Here is an 18,489-nt window from a genome sequence, read left to right as displayed (position 1 = left end):
GTCCATTTCTGTAAAACAACTGAAGTGTTTTAATTGGAAATCTATCCCTTTCATGTAACTCAGCCCTAGAAATTTGGCCTAAGTCTGCCTAGAGACTTTTTTGTTTGTCATGAAACCAGCTAAGCTGGGGGCAGTCTGTTTTTGAGTTCCAAAAACAGACATGTATGCATTTGCAGAGCATCTTGTTCTTGCTTTCTGTATTTCTATCTGAGCGGAAGGCAGTGTCTGACCTGCAGCTGGGGACCCTGTGCTTGGCAAACCATTTACACAATGACATGAGAGCCTTTGCCCTAAAATACACATGTGCTTGAGCATTTTTGCTTCATTTCTGGCAGAGCACAGCAAGGACACCTCCACAATAACATAAATATGCATCTGGATTCAAGGTGGCCAGGGCTGGAAAAGTGGAAGAGCTTTCATTTCTAATGAATGGAGAATATTTTTGTCCAAACAATTGGATTCTTTGAGAAACTGTTGTTGGTCCTGCTTATTCCTGAGAATGCTGCATTCTTTACCATCTCGAGGCCATGTCACAAGTTCTTTCCCATTTCCATTCTCAGCTGTGTAAGCTATTAAATTCCAGAAGCATTAAATTATATAGCAAATACACATGGTATAGCTAGACAGGAGTCTGACCTGGAAATACTATATATATAATTATAAGATAGTAATATGACTGACATTGCAGTGTAATTCCTCTTTCCAGTGTAGCCTTCAGAATTGCTGCACATCAAAATGTGAATGTTTCTCATCAGTAAATGTTAGCCCAGCAACTCTGAAATAAATTTGGCTTTGCCAAAACTGCTGGTTCTTGGGTTGCTGTACTTGGCAACTTGACTGTACAACCATGTATGAAAATGAGTGAATTTCTCTTTGGTATCATATAGATATCCATGGAGACATAGATTAGACACATATTGGCACAAATATTTATCTCTCTTCTTTACTCACAGGTGAGAGGAGTAGATAAACTTTCTTCTGATAGTGGTTCTGTTACATTTGAGCTTCTGTTATTCTTCTACTTTATAGTAATTACTGTAAAGAATTTCTGACAACTCTGTTTCCCTGCTAATTGTCTTTGTAATTAAATCTCAGAATTTTTTTTTTTGGTAGGGAAAAAGCAAAACGAGGGAATGACAGAAAAAAAATGGCACTGTCATTGAAGATTTTAAGTTACTGAGTTACAGATTTGCAGGTGCTGTGCTATTCCCTCTGCTCTGAACACTTGAGATAATGCCATCTGGAGGAAGTTATTTGTTGGGACAGGACAGACTTTTAAACTTTGAAGTCAATAATAAACAAAGTGAAGCAGCTGGAATCTGGCAGAAGAAGAAACAAGCCATTCATATCGACCCATGCTATTAAAGGAATGAGAGAAGTGCACTGGAGTTGTTTTCATATATGCTGGGAAGTTTATTCTTGCTCCAGAAGTTAGCTGCTTCAGTTAGAGAGTAGAGGGAGAGCTGCTGGCGGGTGATGGTCGTTTTTAAATTTTAGGAAGTGGTATGTAGGTAATTATAGTAATTATTGTACTGGTTTTATAATGAAACGGTAACCTGGGTCCTGATCCTTCAAATCCCTCTCTATTTATTGTCTTGAAGATAGCTCTTTTCACTTGCAAGCTCCTTTCACTGGCTTATCTCCGGATAAATTAAAAATCAAAGTTTTATTTAATGTAAGAACACCAACGTGAAAGAGTTAAAGCACAGGAGTTTTGTTTGGCTTAAAAGCCAGACTTATTTAATCTTTTTATTTTGCCAAATAGAAAAATTTTTAAAGGAAGATTTAAACATTTTTCTTTGTTCTTATTGCTGCCATATGGTATTAGTAACCAAACCTCCCTTTGGTGTGTTTAATTCCTTTTCCACTTGGTGCATACTCACGATACACTTGTACATCACACACTCTGTGCGACAGCACCTCTTGGAGAAAAACTCCCTTCACAGGTCACTGGGTGGTTGACACACCATTCGTTTTTATGTTTCTGTTAAACAGAGATCTGGAAATTTAGTACTGTACATGAATTGCCAAGAACAGGAAAAATTTCTAATCTGAGATCCGACCTTTTCCATCAGTGGGTCGCTGCTGAGTGTCTTCCAGTCAAAGACCCTGACACACTTATTCTGAGTGTCAGTTTTCACAGTTTATATGAACATATTCTATTAGACTGTGACAATGAATTTGGAGAACTAGAGGTCACCTCAGGTCACATGTTCCATTTATTGGATTTTAACAAGGAAAATTTATATAAATACATCTAAGTACATGATTACAAAATTGTTCTGAGTGCTTCCAGAGCCTCTAAAGAGATGGAAAAAAAAGCTGAGGAGCATTACCTGCCTTCCTGCCCTGCACTCCTTTGTACATGGAGGAATTTTCCATTCCATTTTTATGGCATGTCATATTAGAAGCATGACTGCAATTTGCATATTTGTGGTGGTGAAGAGCTAATGTGTAAGAGGAAACCATTTTGGCATTGGTGATGAGCTGTTCTCTGATGGGGGGGAAGAAATAAAATGGAATATCACGTTAAAGAAGGAGCTGGCCAAGTACGAGTGTAACAAAAGGCAGATACAGACATCAGTAAATATGTATACCTAAAACCATGTATGTCAGCTGGAATACAAGCAGTTAAACCTGTGTGTTTGTATTTATGGATTTATTCACGTGCCCATCCCTCTATGTGTACATGAATGTGTTTCATGCACTGTGCATGCATGAGGCTAGATCTAAGCAAGAGGTGGTAATGATAAAGCACACGTGAGAGTAATTTTATAGTTGTGTCTTTAGGCCACTGTAGAGTTTCAGGACTAGTAGCTTTCTGTCCTGGAAAGTTGCAGCCATGGAGCAGACTATCCCATGTAGCTGAAATAGGATATCCATAGGTTTTTTTGCTAGTTAAAATGCTACATATCCAGGTTCTGTATTTTCTATGTGCATCTAGCAAAGTCAAAGACTTCAGACTTCTGGGAATAAAAGAAGTTAAATGTTTACTTTTCCTATGTTTTAACTTATCTTTAAGGATGTTTAGATAACTCAGGACCTGGTGACTTTTCTGTTGAGCAAGGAGATGGAATTATTCTTTTAATTTTTCTGTCCTTTTAACATTTTATAACTATCATAAAACTGAACTATAATACGTCTGTAAAATATGTTAGAGTATTGTGTTAGGAAGAACGTAGGCTAATATCATCCTTTCCTTCAGCACCCCAGAAACAAATAGGAAGCTACTAGAGAGCTTTGGGATAAGGGAATATTCCCCCCCCCCCCCCCCCGCCTCCATTTTTTTTCTTTTTTTTCTTTTTTTTTTAACAAACCTGAAAACAGCTGTTGAAACAATGACATCATGGAATGTGACATGACTGTGAAAATTATTAGGAAAGCTTTGAAAGCATCAAACTACATGGAGTGTTGGAGGTTTGCTTTAGTATCTAGGATGATTTACAGAGTTTCCTTGGGCATTGCATATTCATGTCTTTACTGTGTGTCAGCTTCATGTCTAACCAAATAAACTCTTGGATTTTCTTCAGTTCTCCTTCTGAATAACCTATTTTTATCATGCAAACATGGCTACAGACCAAGCTCATGGAAGTACTTCTGGAAAAACAAAGCACATATGTTGCTTGCACATCTTTGTGGTGTTACCATAAATGTGCTTTTGAGTACTGTTCAGAAGATGTGGGAGTTCTCATGGCTTCTTGCTGCTCATGCATTAGGTTTGCTCAGGCCTATGCCAACCCAAACTCTGGCAGCTGTGCTTTGTAGAGGGATTTGGATTGGGGGTGATGAAAGTTGTCCAGCTAGTGAGGATAGTTGAGTGAAATTATGAATATTTCTCCTTGCAAAGTGTGTAAGCAGCTGTGGCAAGCAGGTGACATGTTGATTCCCTGAGATCACCACAAATGCTCTTGTGCTCTTGCTACCTCTCTTTAGTGCTGTGCCTTCCCGACGGGAAGAAAGCTTGGCTGGCGCAGGTTGCTCCATGTCCTGCTTTTAATGTCTTTGGCCTCATTTGTGTTTGACGTCCTAGGCTGTTGGCTGCTGTTCTAGCATGAAAAACAACAGATTAAATTTTATTTTAGCACTGGGTTTTTGTTGTTTTAATTAGCCATTTGAAGCATGCTTTTCTACAAGTCAGATGAAAGCAGGTTACTACTAGAGTGACATAGTAGATAATTAACTGGGGTGAAAGAAAGCCTAACTTCCTGCTTTTATTGGGAAAATAGTGTTTTAATTACCTCATCTATCACAGAGGAAGGGAGAATTGTTACAGCTTATTGGAATAAATGCAAACTCCAAGAGAGCCTTTGCTGTTGTACGTAGAGTCATACATGTCTCTTATGCTTGTAGCTGCTACACTGAAAATAAATATCCCAGAGACAACAAAAATCTCAAAATGCTCTTTCTGTAAATTTGTAAATGTTGTACTGTTCATCCCATGCTGTTTCTCCTATCCTCATTCTGTGTCTGTAGCCTTATTCATGTTTTTCTGCCCCTGCTCCATGAATTGATTAGTCTCCTTTTTCTGGCTACATACAGTAACTGGCCCATGACCCTTCTCCCTTCCCATCTCTGGTGTCTGGCTACATGTTAATTTCCACCCCTCCCTTGGTTCTCCATCAGGAGGACTTTTCAGTGCTGCAGTGATCTTTTACAGCTGCTTAGCAGCCAGTGGTGCTGGAAGCTCTGTGGGACATGTCTCCCTCCCTTGCAGGGGCTGCTGGCACAATGGTGGCCAGGCTGTGCAGGTGCTTTTCTCTCTTTGAGGATGTCCCACCTTTTGCAGGGTCAGATCACGAGAATGGGAAGTGGCAAAATGCCAGCTTGGGCTTTCTGGAAGATGAATGTGACTTTTCAGGTCCTGCAAGCCACATCTTGACCAGCACCTGGGGCAGAATAACCCCATGCATCAGTACAGGTTAGGGGCTGATCTGCTGGATAGCAGCTCTGCAGAGAAAGACCTGGCGTGCTACTGGACAAGTTCACCATGAGCCAGCAATGAGCCCACATGGCCAAGAAGGCCAAAGGTATTCTGGAGTGCATTAAAAAGAGTGTGGCAGCAGATCAGGGGAGGTTCTCCTCCCCCTCTCCTCTACCCTGGTGTCCAGTTCTGGGCTCCCTGGTTCAAGAGACACAAGGAACTGCTGGGGAGAGTCCAATGGAAAGCCATGAAGATGATTAGGAGACTGGAGCATCTCTTATGAGGAGAGGCTCAGAGAACTAGGGCTCTTTAGCCTGCAAAAGAGAAGACTGAGAGGAGATCTTATCAATGGATGTGTCTAAAGGGAGGAGGTCATGAGGATGGACCTGGGCTCTCCTCAGTGCTGCCCAGTGGTAGGAGCAACAGGTACAAACACCACAGGAGGTTTCACTTGGACTCTTGAAGGAACTTCTTTGAGGGTGCCTGAGCACTGGAACAGGCTGCCCAAGGGAGGTTGTGGGGTCTCCTTCTCTGGAGACTTTCAAAACCTGCCTGGATGAATTCCTGTGCAACCTGACCTAGGGGTACCTGCTTCAGCAGGGGAGGTTCAACTAGATGTTCTCCAGAGGTCATTTCCAACCTCTGCCATTCTATGATTCTGGGATCTCCAGTGGAGAAGCTGTGTAGGTTTTCTCTGGCGTCTGTCAGATGATACAGGAAGGGAGATGAGCCACAAAGGGGTAGCAAGAAGGATTATTGATGAGTCAAGGGAAACAGATATCTGAAGGGGGCCTACAAGAAAGCTGGGGAGGGACTTTTTAGGATATCAGGTAGTGATAGGACCAGGGGGAATGGAATAAAGCTGGAAGTGGGGAAATTCAGGCTGGAAGTGAGGAAGAAGTTCTTCACCATGAGAGTGGTGAGAGCCTGGAATGGGTTGTCCAGGGAGGTGGTTGGGGCCCATCCCTGGAGGTGTTTAAGGCCAGGCTGGATGAGGCTCTGGCCAGCCTGATCTAGTGTGAGGTGTCTCTGCCCATGGCAGGGGGTTGGAACTAGATGATCCTTGTGGTCCCTTCAAACCCTGACTGAATCTATGAATCTATGAATATCAGACAGGAAGAGTTAAAACAACTAATTTGTGTTTTGGGCAGCTGAAGCATTGATAAGTTGTTTTTTTCTGTAGGACTTGTAGCCAATAGGCTCAACTTGGGTTGCTTTGCTTTTTGTGATCTTCGACAGCCTGAATGTTTTCTAAGATTGTGATGCAAACATACACACACATATAGACAGAATTCAGAAATACTGTTAGTATCTAGGGAACAAATTTGTGTTTAAGACACTAGTATACGTATTTGAAATTATTCTAGGTCTACTGGAGATTATATATATATATATATATACATATACATGCATGGTTGTGTGTGTATGGTGTATCTGTGTAAATACAAAACCCATCTTGATCTGCACAGAAATTAATCACTTTGTCACCTTTTAAAGAGAACTCTGATGGCTAATGCAGCACTGAAGACTGTGAGCAATAAAGGTGTCTGTGTCTTTGTATTTCCATGGAGAGATGCAGTATGGAGATGACTTCCATTTACTTGCTTGTTGTAGACAGCAAATAATATAATTTTTTTTTTCCTGATGTTTTGTGTTTTTCTTGGTGTTTATTTAGGAGAAGCTGCTGCTCCACATTTAAATTCAGGTGTTTCTGCAGCAAAGGTGTCGGTGAAGCTGCCTTCCATGGACACAGATAACCAAACACAGAGTGTGAGTAGTGTACACAGCACTTCAGATTCTTCAGGGACAGACACATTGTAAAGCTTATGGCTTTTTATGACAGTTGCTGCCTGAAGATTTTGTCTTTGGCACATTTGTCTGACTAAGTGTGATATTCTGGGTGTTTCAGTAAATTGCCAGTCTTTCAGGGCTGTTTATTTTCCACTAGTTTTTCTTATAATTTTGTTATGATTATGAATTGAGACAATTATTCTGTTTGTGAATATATTGAATATTTTTAAACCAATAAAATGCAATTCTTTCACAATTGTTGTGAGTTTAAGTCAATTAAGGCCATTTAAATATTTATGGTATGTGTAGATAAACGTGGAGGTGATTGGTATTACATCCATGGCAAAAGTCTGTCTCACTGATAGAAAAAATGCTTGGCTCAGTATAATGTCAGGACTGTCAAATTGTTGAGCCAAAGGGAAATATATTTGAAACCAAAGTCTGCAATAAAACTGTTTCTAGGTATTTCCAGACTTGTTCATCCTTTGAAGACTGCTATCACAAGACAGCAACTCAAAATTGTATGCAAAAGAGGCCATTAGAGTTTGCATTAAATTATGAGGAATTATTTTCTTTTCAAAATTACAAGAATTTTTAAACATTTTGATGTTTCCTCCCTTAAAGATATTTTCACACCTTGAAAGGTGTCTGGGTGAGAGATTGTGTGGGTAAGGCTATTTGTGTACATGTTTTAATGTAAATGTCTCCTTCTTTGTGAAACACAGCTAGTTGCTGCAGTCTCGACCTTTCAGAAGCTCGATAATATCAAGTCACCTTTGCAAGTTCTGCTCAATTTTTTTTATTGTCTCAGTCAGGACAGCGTGGTCAATCCAGCAGTGTCTGGGGAGGAAAGTAGGTAGGATCATCTGCCCAAAGCAGCATCCCAGCAAAATAAAAAAGAGGAATTCAGCCATGTTCCAGAAGGAAAAGCAGGAAAGCAGCATTTCTCTGACCAGGACAAACAGAGCTTTTGCTCTGTTCCTGATCCAGTCTGAGCTTTTCATGGGATATCTGTGGGAAAGAGGAGATACTGTGCCACTTCCAAAGACCCAAGGCATGAAGGTATCTCTCAAAAACTAGGAAAGAATGCTTCTTTTTGATTTATTTGTACCTTGTGACACCAGAGCGTGAAACTTCATCTGTATAGCTTCACGGCTGCTCTTAATGAGAAGCACTTTGTTGTGGCAGATACTCATAACTGTGAGCTGTTCCCATTTCTCTAGTTTTATGGAGCCTGCACTGATTTCATCTCTTTGTAATAGAGAAAGATTGGAAGTTCCTCTTGGAACTTTTGGTCTCATTGAGCACAAGGTTTTGTTTATTTGCTGCAGAATCTGCAAGGGTAAAAATGGAAAAAGAGAGAGCTTCAACCATTCAGGGTTGGTAATTTCCAGAGCATTTAACTTAAAAGAGAGTCTCTTTAGCATGTGATGGAGCTGTTTTCATGTCTGTCTCAACAGATGTGTAAATAGTGGATCTAGGTGAGGGGTAGAAGTGTGGCAGGCTTCATGCAAAATGCAACATCACTTTATACCAGGAAAAGGCACAGAATATATTTGGTTGGAAGAGACCTTCAAGATCATCAAGTCCAACCTTTGACCCAGCACTGCAAGGTCAACACAAGTGAGACAGCATTACTAGGAGCTGTTTTTCAGCATTTGGTGCCATGAACCAATGTTCTCCAGTGGTAAAGCTGCTTCTAGATATTCTCATACCATGGCAAAGCACCAGGAGCAGAGGAGAGTATCTGTGAGTTTATGCTGATGCTGCTGTCTGTGGAACTGTGCTGTATATCAGACTACTGAAACAATGAGTGCTTTAAAAGCCAGCAGCCTTTCTTCGGAAGGTGGAGATGTTTGTTCTTTTACCCTGCAGCAGGTTGCTAGAGCAATGCATCAAGTGGTTGCATAAGAGCAACGGAGAAGATAAAATGCAGTGGGAAGAGCAAGGGCTTCTTAAACCAGCTTTCCTGCAAGAGAAAATCTTCATGACACTGTGTTCCAAGCACTCTTTCAATCTGCTAGGTTTTTTAGGATGCTAATATATAATTTAGGTCCCCTTTGTTGCAGTGTAAATAGCAACTGAGCTGTACTGTTCTTACACACAGGCCTGGATCAGGACTGCACTTCGCTAAACAAAGAACAGTAATCAAATTGAGAACATGCAGGCAGCTGACAAACTAGGAACAAAACAGGAGACTGAGGGAAACACGGGCTAGAAGAGTGTACAGGAAAGGATGAGACAGCTTGGGCTGATGGGAGAGGAGTTATCTCATCATACCAGGAAAATAACTGTCAGGTTTTACTGTGAGCATCTCACATTTTGCCCTAATTCTCTAATGTTCTCTCTCTTGGGTACAAATGCATTTAAGTCAAAGATCTTGTCAGTGATTGACTGAATCCTGAAGACATGAGCTGTATTTTCAGGAAAGTATGTCAGAAAATGCCCAGTGAAGACCATTTTCAATCAGTTTTGAAAATTCCCCCTAGACTTACATTCTTTCTCAACTCAGCATGACTGATTCATCTTTTTGGAAGCTTCTGGGTTCCTAGCAGTGAGCTTCAAAGATCTGCTGCTGGTGAGGATTATGCTGTGGCAGTGGGATCTAACTGTTCCTCCCCAACATAACCTCTCCTGTTCACATTAGAAGAGAATTTCAGAGGTAGATAAAGCTTTTCCTTGCTTTTACTTCCCCAAAGCTTCCCTAAAATGAACTATCCTACCACATAAACATAAGGGGAGCTCTGTATATCTGGCACCCTGTGAATAGATTGTATTATAATCCTAGGAGAAGCTAAAGGCTGTGGAGTGTGTATTGGTTTTAATCAGGGTCTCCATTTTGAAACGGGAAAAAAAATTACTATCTTTCAGAAATTTACCCATTTCTTACTTTTGGATCAGTCTTGTGTTTCAGATTCCTGAAAATAGTCTTCCGGAGTTCGAAATGGTAAGCACATGTTCTGTGAGCACAGCCAAGCCGTGATAAGGAATTCTTCTGTCTATGTCTCCCAAGTTCCATTTTGCTTCTACAGCTTTTATGATTGAAAATGCACATTTCTCATGGGCAGTCACAGAACTGAAACAGCATGATTTGCAAGCTCGCTAAATGGATTTCTTCCAAGGAAGTCATTGGGGTATGTCATCAAAGCTGAACAGCATCAAATACAATTCCATCCAGGAAAAGTATTAAACCCCCATCTCTATACAGCTTTATTTTCCAGTTAATTCTCAGCAGCAGAGAGGTGGGGGGTTGAGGGGGTGTTATTGGATTTCAGGACTGTAGCATGGAAACCAAACCCCTGGCTTTATTTTTTAGTTCAACTGAATTCCTGGTAAAGCTTGCTTGTGTCTTACATTAGGAGAGTGTTAGAATGAGGGATTGGACTTGCAGTATAGGCAAGTGCAAAACTGAAATGTCAGAAATGTTTACACTTGCAGAGACTCTTTTTCTGACTTTGATAAGTAAAATCTGGCAGTTTGGAAGTGAAGTGTTCAAAATCCTGGTTTTTTTTTTTCCTTTTCTCCCCCTTCCTGAAGGGAAAAGGGAGATGCTTTACAGTGAGGGTGGCAGCAACACAGAGAATTCATGGATCTACAGAGAGACATCATGCAATTCCTGGCACAGGCAAGGATCCTAGCTGCAAGGTCAGCACAGTGTTTTGGAACAGGACCCCAGCCGTAACCTGGTGGGTCATTTTTTCTGATCCAGTGTCACCCTTCCCTGGTTCAGATAAGGTACTTTGGGTTTTGGTATTGGAAGTGGAAAATTTCATGTGCATGCTTATTCTTATCTGAATTGTGGGAAATTGGATGAAGTGAATTTTCTCTTATTCTTATTCATCTTTGTAGCTCAGAGGTGGAAGCTGTCAACATGAGCTGCTAAAAACATTTGCTGACCTTCCAAGATGCTTTACAAATCACTACAGGATAAGATTTCTCTCCTGAGTGGGTAAAGATGTAGGTGCCAACCTCCTCCCTGTGAATAAAGGACTCGGATGTTTAAAATTACACGTGCAAAAATTTGCTGGATCCCAGTCTGAAATGTACCCATTTAAGAGCTGGAACCTGCAGCTGTTTAACAGCTTGCTGTTAACATTCAGCACAAGAGTTTTAAGACAAAAAGGCAGGAAGATTGCATCCTGTGGAATTGATATGACATCAGATGTTCCTCCATTCTGTCAGTGTCCAACAGTGTCTTGGATGGGGGACTGGAAGCTATTGTATGAACATTGTGATATTTGTACTGGTAGGCAGGCATATTCCTATGGAGCTCTCTTTATTTTCTTCCCTTCTTCTGCTGCACTCCTGATTTAGATACATGTCTGTCTTAAGTTGTCTCTAAAATATTATTATGATCATGTGTTGATGCCTCCTCCAACCGTTTAGGGTGTAGATGTGATTTTTGCTTCCTTGATCCTGCAGATGTGGCCAGATTATGTATTAATTTCTTGATGTTGTGGTATCCTGAAGTGAAGGAACTGCAACAGAAGCTTTTACCAGAAATCTTAAAGAAAAAAAAAAAAAAAGAGAGAGAAAAGAAAAGGGGGGAAAAATTCAAAATCTCACTGCAGCGATGTGGACATAATAATGGCCTGGGTCCTGCTCCTCTGATGGCGATAATACAGACCTATAATCCTGTGTCCATGTCTAGAGCTTTTGTTGTATTTTGGGTAAAAGGTGAAACCCTGTTTTGTTTTCATCCTTTGCCCAGCAGAAAGTGGACTCATATTTTAGGGATTATTTTTCTTCCTTATGCATTGCTTTATATTTTGGTTAGAAACCAGAATGGAAGAGAAAAGTCAAATCAGAAGTGGAGTCAGAAGCCCGTGAAATGCTTTTTTCATGGAGGAAGTTATTCCCTAATGTTTCCAGTCCAGGAAAGGCCATTTTGGCAAGAGGTGCATTTCCCCCTTCTTGCAGAGCTTGCTTGGGGCAAAGAAACATTGTTATTCTGATCAGACTTCATCTGAAAGGCCTGCAGGTCATCCATGCTGATGGGTCTGCACTGATGTTTTTGAGTTCCTTGACAGGATACATGAAGACCCTGAAATGGCTTGAACTAAAATGTAGTGCAGGAGTGCCCAGCCCTGCAATCTAGTTTTGTCTTTAATTGGCTGCAGGCAGAGCCTCCTCTGCAGGGACATGCTGTGGTCATATCGATGGGGTCATTCCCAGCTCTACCATCTCAGCACACTGATCTCTTACTGTCAGATGAAAAGTTCTCCCCTGGTTGGTGCCTGTTCCTTAATATACGTGCGGTTGTACTTACTCCACAGTCTGTTATCACCTGGACAACCAACTGTTTGATCACCATGTAAAAATCTTGCCACTGAAATGTTGACTTAGTTTATTTTTAATAGGTTCTGGAAGATGCTTACTGCAGTGACTGGGGATTTTGCTGGGTGAGTGGCATCCTGTCATTTTTTTCTCCCCCTTCTTTTTATTCTGACAGTCTTGGAAATTGTGCTCTTCCTGTGTGATGTGCCCTTGGAGAAGGACATTCAGCATCCTGCATCTGTCACATAAATACCATCTTCCCTCCCCTGCTGCAGAGTCACAGCTCCTTCCCTGCTGTGTTTCCTTAATCAGCACCTAACGCAAAGCAGTGGGCACTGAGCCACGGATCAAACGTGGCACTTGCTGTGAAGCTTAGCATCTGCTTAAATAGCACTTAGGTCTGGTGATGCCTTTAATGCAGCTTTCTAGGCAGCATGGTGCCAGGTGCTGTAGAGTGAGGGATTCCTCTGGCCCATAAGCTTTGCAGCTCAAGACTGAGAAGGATTTCCCATTCTGTGCTTGGGCTGCTCTGTCATTCCCTCTTTTGATGCCAAACTTTGAACAGCTGATTGTGTTTCGCTTTGTTTGGTTTCCCCAGATCAATTAGCTAAAGTCATCTTTGCAAGTATTTGCTTTTTAAAAGCAGTCACACTCTTGCCACCTCTAATTTCAGTGAAGATGTCATTCAGGGCAGGGGATGGCAGTAGTTTTGTTTAGGTTCTCACAGACCTTTGTAAGGACAATAGTGGCTGGTTTCTGCAGGTCCTGCTAAAACCAGGACACTGCAGAGGGACAGGATGGGGACCACATCACAAAGATATATCATTATGAAAAACAAAGAGCAGGAGTGTGAGTTGGAGGGTGACAGATCCCTCTTTCATGCTTGTATCCACAGTTTTGCATCTTCTTGTTGTACTATTTATTTTCTCTGCACTGGGCTAATAAAGAACAGCAAAAAACTGCTCATCCCTGCCTACCTGGACTACTTTTGTTGTTATCTTAATTGCTTCATTCTCACAACCCACACTCAATCTTTTCAGAAAATTGAAGCCTTGAACTTCATTCCAGGATCTTGAGGAAATCTCCCATCTTCCTGCCTCTTCCCAGTTTCTGTCATCTGTGAGAACAAACCCTACTTTTCCCTGCTTGATGTAGTCTCAATTTCCTCAGGGATTATCTAAACAGAGCCCATGTGATCCATTTCTCTCAACCCCTCTACAAATGGGAAAGCATAAATCACGGGTCCCTACAAATAAACATAACTGGCAAGATGTTATTCTTCTCTGCCTGAAGTAACACCAGCTCTTTACTTTGCTGCCTCCTGGAAGCATGTCTGTTCAGAGAAATTACAACTATTACAATGTATGCACAGTGTTCTTCTGCCACTTCTTGCAAGCTATAATGGGAATCTGTGAGAGAAACACCGCCAAGTGAATGCCTCTTACTGTTTTCACTTCTCTTCTTCAACCTGACTTTGGAATCTGAAAGCACTCCTACTTGTAAGGAAAGGAATGGCCAGCTAAGAAAGGAAAAATCCTGACTGCAAAATACTTCTGTGCCTTAGTTTTCAGACTTGTGACTTTCAAGCATTGTGTTACAGCTGGGGAGTTGTTGGGACATCATTAGTTCTGAAAATATTGTTTGTATGCTGAAGAAAGGGTAAGTTTTTGCTGTAACGAAAACAACTCCGAGCTGAACACTTAAAATGCTACAAAAACTGGAAATGTTTTTGCAGTTAAACCTCATCTGGAGTTCATTTAAAATAATCATGTTTACATGGAGCTGAATTAGTGCACTGAGCTCTGCCAATGCCTCGCTGTAGTTAAAAGTACACAGCCAAGAATTATAACCCCAGCAATTCAGTCCCTGAGTGCTGCACTCCCAGGTATTTGCAAGAACCCAGAGGCAAAAAGTCCAGTCTGAGGGGAGGGAGCCAAAATCACTTTAAGTAGTGATCAACCTTGTAGGAATATTCCAGAAGAATAAGTGCAGGGTTCATGCTTTGCCTTTCAGTACAAAACAACTAGTTCCTTGTATGTGAAAGGTAAATCTATATAGAGGTCCTATTGCTGTGTCTCTGCTCAGGACAGGATTCAGTTTGGTGGGCAGTGAAGATGTCCCCATCTCTGCTAGCCCTCTGCACCTCCTTATGGTTTTAGAAACAGGCTCTCTAGGATGCAAGTCATCCCTGCTCTTGGAGACATCTCCAAGACAAGGTGGCTTGGAGACACCTCCAAGGTAATGTGGTTCTTTCCCTTCAGCAGCCCTGCATAGCAGGGATCACGGCAGGGTAGAGATGGACCCACCACAAGGGTGATTTCTCAATAGCACTGCTAGCCTGAGAGCCTCCAAATGAGCAGACTTCATCTTTGAACTTTCTTTTGAGGAGTGTTGGCTGCTAAATGTGTATTTGGAGTTAGTAGTGACCTGGATGAGTCCCTGCAAAAATTTCACTGTTCCACTCCTGCCCTTCAGTTCAACTACTCCTATTTTAAGGACTATCTACTTAAGAGTGAAATGTACTTAGGAAAAGAGTTTCACCTCTGATACATGTGTACAATACCTGGCATGTCTGTGTTGTGTCATCCTCCCAGGAACCTGAGAAAGCATTTCTCTCGCTAAAGTTGTGAGTGGCAGGATTACTTCCCTGCTAACATTTGCGAGCAGTTGCAGAGAGCAATGCTTTTTGGTTTTGCTTTGATGATCAAAAATGCAGTTGCCTTGAGTGTCGGCTGATATGAGAAGGAGCTTTATTTCAGGCAGCCTCAGGCAGTTAATTGAAGCTCGTGGTTGTTGTAAGCCCTCTTCTGACCCTCAGCTTGTCTCCTATCTCCGTCTGCCGCTACTGAGGTGTTACCGGAGATGCTGTTCCTGCCTGGGCTCTCAGCCTGCTCCTGGAGATGCTCTTCCTGCTCAGCCTGGTCCTGGCAGCCTAAACCTGCCCTTGCCAGGCTGCATGTCAGCAGGGACACGTGGCCTGGCAGCTGCTCCATGCTGGAAACTTGGTGGTCACCATCTTCCTTGTAACTGCATCCTTTGCTGGCCAAGAAATGTCAGCTATGGGTCTGCCAGATTGGGCTTTGCTCAACTGCCTACAGCTCTCAGGGCAAGCACCTCAAAGAGAAAGGGAGACACAGAGAAAAAAAGAGAAATGACAAGAAGCAGGGTTACAAATCATACTGAAGAAGGTGCAAAGCAGACAGGGACAAGTAGAGGATGTGTGTTGGCTCTGTGCTGGGTACCCACTCATTTTCTGTACCTGTACAATCATTAGATCAATTTCCCTAAGTGTGGTGAGGCTGCAGGAATCTTGATGAGATCAAAGGGAGATAATTTTATTACAGCAGCCTGCAAGTTCCTTTTTTTGTGGGTATTGTTGCTGCTTAATGTAGGGGGTCAAATTCTCAACTGATATCAATCTGCCTGTAGCTCCATTGACTTTTATGGCACTACAGCCATTTACCACATCTTGTGATTTACTGGGTCTGTGTTAGCACCCTGTGTGGAAAGTTTTCAAGCTATTGTCTGCAGATGACTGGACTCACATCCATGGGTACATGATCCTCAGCTGGGTGTTTGCAATCTTCTTCAGAGCATCTTCCATGAAAAATTTAGTAATTAGACTGCATTGTATTCCACCAAAAATTTCACAGTTCACAGTAGTCCATACCCCAAAAGCTATGGATGCCACTGCCTGTAAACTCTCCTCACATTCATTAGCTCATACTTTGTGTAAATAAAGATTCTCATTGCTTCTTTTTTTTTTTTTCTTTCTTTTTTGTTTTTTTTGTGTCCCTTGTGGGCTGGGGAAGATCATTCCCAACAGCTTTGCCCAGAGATTTTTTTTCTCCAGATAACAGCAGCTGAACCAGGACATGCTGCCATTTTAATGAACTGTAAATTTAGAGCATCTTCACGTATGTGGAAGAAGTGTCAGTCATAGGTTACTTCTCTTTTTTTTTTTTTAAATTCTTTCAAAATTGAACAAGTAGCCAACCATTAAGTTTCTTTCCATGGTGACAGGCTAATTGTTTCAAAATGAGGACATGAAATACATTGAGAGCTGTGATGCAGGATCACCAGGAACATCTGTTCCCAAAGAACTCCATGCAGGAACATCATTTCTAAACAGAGATAAGCCAGTTCAAACAGGATATGAAGGAACCTTGCAAAGCTGAGAAAATTACTGTCACAACAGCTGTAAAACCAAAAACCTCTTGGAAATGCAGTCTGGGAATGCTGCTCTTAAACAGAAGCAGAGAAAAACTGATCTGGGTTTCCAGGCAGAGTGTGGGGAAGCATGGTGCTCTTGCAAAGCCATTACTGGCTTTAAAGTGCTCTTGTCTGCAAGAGCATTTTGTAGGCTGTGAGATGGCTTAGAAGGTCAGTTCTCACAAGAGGTAATTAGCTGGAAATTCAGATTGTTTTCAGCAAATGTGAGACAGTTGTCACAGATTTGATTTTTCCTCTGCTGTGAGCATCTGCTGGTGGCTACCACCAGAAACACAACACAGAATTGGATGAATGCAGGACAGCTGTTATGCTTCATCTGTTATTTTTACAGCTATTTCTGTATCTTCCTAAGGTGTCTGTTTCTGTATCGTGCTAAGGTGTCTTTGTTAGGGAAAAGGTTGGTTTAGAGTTGTTTTTTTAGAAGATGTTTGAGGCAATGGGAATTTTTAGCTGTGATACTTTTGCATGGCAAATGAAACATCTGAAGAAGGCAGTACTCTGAAATTGGATAGTTTAAGGGGTGCAAAGCTGAGCTCTTAAAGCAAGGGATAAAAAAGACTAAAGGTAATGCATACACTTCTGATGCAGCCAGGGTACACGATCAAATGCTGATTTTCCGTGACTATCCCTGAATTGTTTGGGCTGCTGCTTTTGCTAGTAAAGCTGACATAGTATCCAACACAAAATGGAAAATTTTAACGTTCAAAGATTTCAAGCAACTTGAAAGAATCTCTGAGAGGGGCAGGACTAAGGACAAGCTTAGAAATGTGAAAGTATTTTGGATTACTGTGCCCAAGCCTCAGTTTCACAAGATATTTAAAACACATGCCTACATTCATGCACGTGAATACTTGTACTGGCTTCAATGAGCCCCTTCTCTTGGGTAAATTAGGCATAGGCTCAGATGTCTCACTGAATGAGAAATGTAGAAGAACTCCACATACTTCCTTCTCAAAGCCCAAATAGTGACAACTCTGAGTAAATCCCAGTTGAGTACATAAAGCAGATGAGAGCAAAAACCACTGTGATAAATCCTCTACCAGTTCTTAAATCTTGCTGATCTTTAATCTGATAAATCTTCCTCTGTCAGACAAAGGGCTGGGTATAGTATTTCAGCTCTCAGCCCGCATGCTGGTATGCGTGGATGTATTACGTGCTGTGTCTGAGGGCAGTGAGCCTATGCAGAAATTAGGAATTTGGGTTGTTCAGTAAGAAACAGTTTTTGAGCTGTCTTTCATTACGTCTATTATTTAACAGAGAGCTTCCTTGCTCAGCCAGGGAAAACTTCTTTGAAGGTGCTGTTGCTGCAAAGCTAGTTTACACAAGGATTCCTGATGCTTGCAGTGGAGATGAAATAAAATCGTTGCTCCTGCTGCTCCCTGTCCTCTGCTGCTGTCCCAGCCAAGGGATTTGCTCCAGATGACAGCAGTGGGTGGCAGCTGTCTGTGCTGGGGGACAAATATGGAGATGCGTTCTGTTTCCTGAGCACCCTTCACTGGTGATGTCCAGAGGATGAATGTGCCAAAGCCCCACCACTGTCCACTTCAGCCAAGCTGAGAAATAGCTGCAAAAGGACTCCTGCTCCTGTCTCCCTGCTAGCATCATCTGGCCCTGCCCTGCATCCTTCAGGCATCACAAGAAGTAATGGGGAATGACTGAAAATCACTAGTTTGTGCTTTGTCAGAGCATGGAGCAAGCCATCCTATTTCCTGCCCAATGCACTCATGGCTCCCCAGTTGATCCCCAGACTGTGTGGGTCCATGCTGCTGTGTATTACTCTGCACAGCAGGGCTGGCAGCCAGCCTGGCTCCGAGCCCCACCGGGCATATCCTTCTCCATTTGAAAACAACTTTTAAAAACACTATTTTAATTTTCAGAGCTCCTGATCAAAGATATTGGAGACGTGATGGATCAGGCCGACGGCACAGCTCCCGGATGAGCTGGCAGTGTCCCGTCAAGAGGTACGGTGGCTCCGGGAGCTGATGGCTATCTGGGGATGACGCCAGCTCTCGGCTGGGGTGTGGCCCAGAGTTTCCAAAAGAAAGGGAGAGGGTTGAAAAGCGAAGCCGCTCTATTGAGCGCTGCCAGGAGAAGCAAAGGACAAGCAGGAAGCTGCCAGCACTTACAGCCTGGCAGACCCAGCGTGGGAAAGGCAAAGCAGCCACGAGTCCCTGCTCCTTTCCCTGCTGCAGAGGACAGGGCATCTGGCTGTGGATACAGTCAGAGGGGACTATTAGGAAAGCTTTAAACCGAGCAGGTCGCCAAAT

General features: G+C 42.2%; 1 protein-coding gene across 1 annotated transcript in view; it reads left to right on the top strand.

Moving 5' to 3' along the window:
* KIAA0586 (KIAA0586 ortholog) overlaps window positions 1-18,489 on the top strand; it is a 109,941-nt gene that overhangs the window by 71,739 nt on the left and 19,713 nt on the right. Inside the window, 3 exon segments of the mRNA XM_054400675.1 lie at window positions 888-953; window positions 6,597-6,738; window positions 18,100-18,183. Coding sequence (XP_054256650.1) covers window positions 888-953; window positions 6,597-6,738; window positions 18,100-18,183 — 292 coding nt within the window.

Source organism: Indicator indicator, chromosome 4 (genome assembly GCF_027791375.1).
Source record: "Indicator indicator isolate 239-I01 chromosome 4, UM_Iind_1.1, whole genome shotgun sequence".
Classification (NCBI taxonomy): domain Eukaryota; kingdom Metazoa; phylum Chordata; class Aves; order Piciformes; family Indicatoridae; genus Indicator; species Indicator indicator.
This window is presented reverse-complemented; position numbering and strand designations above follow the sequence as displayed.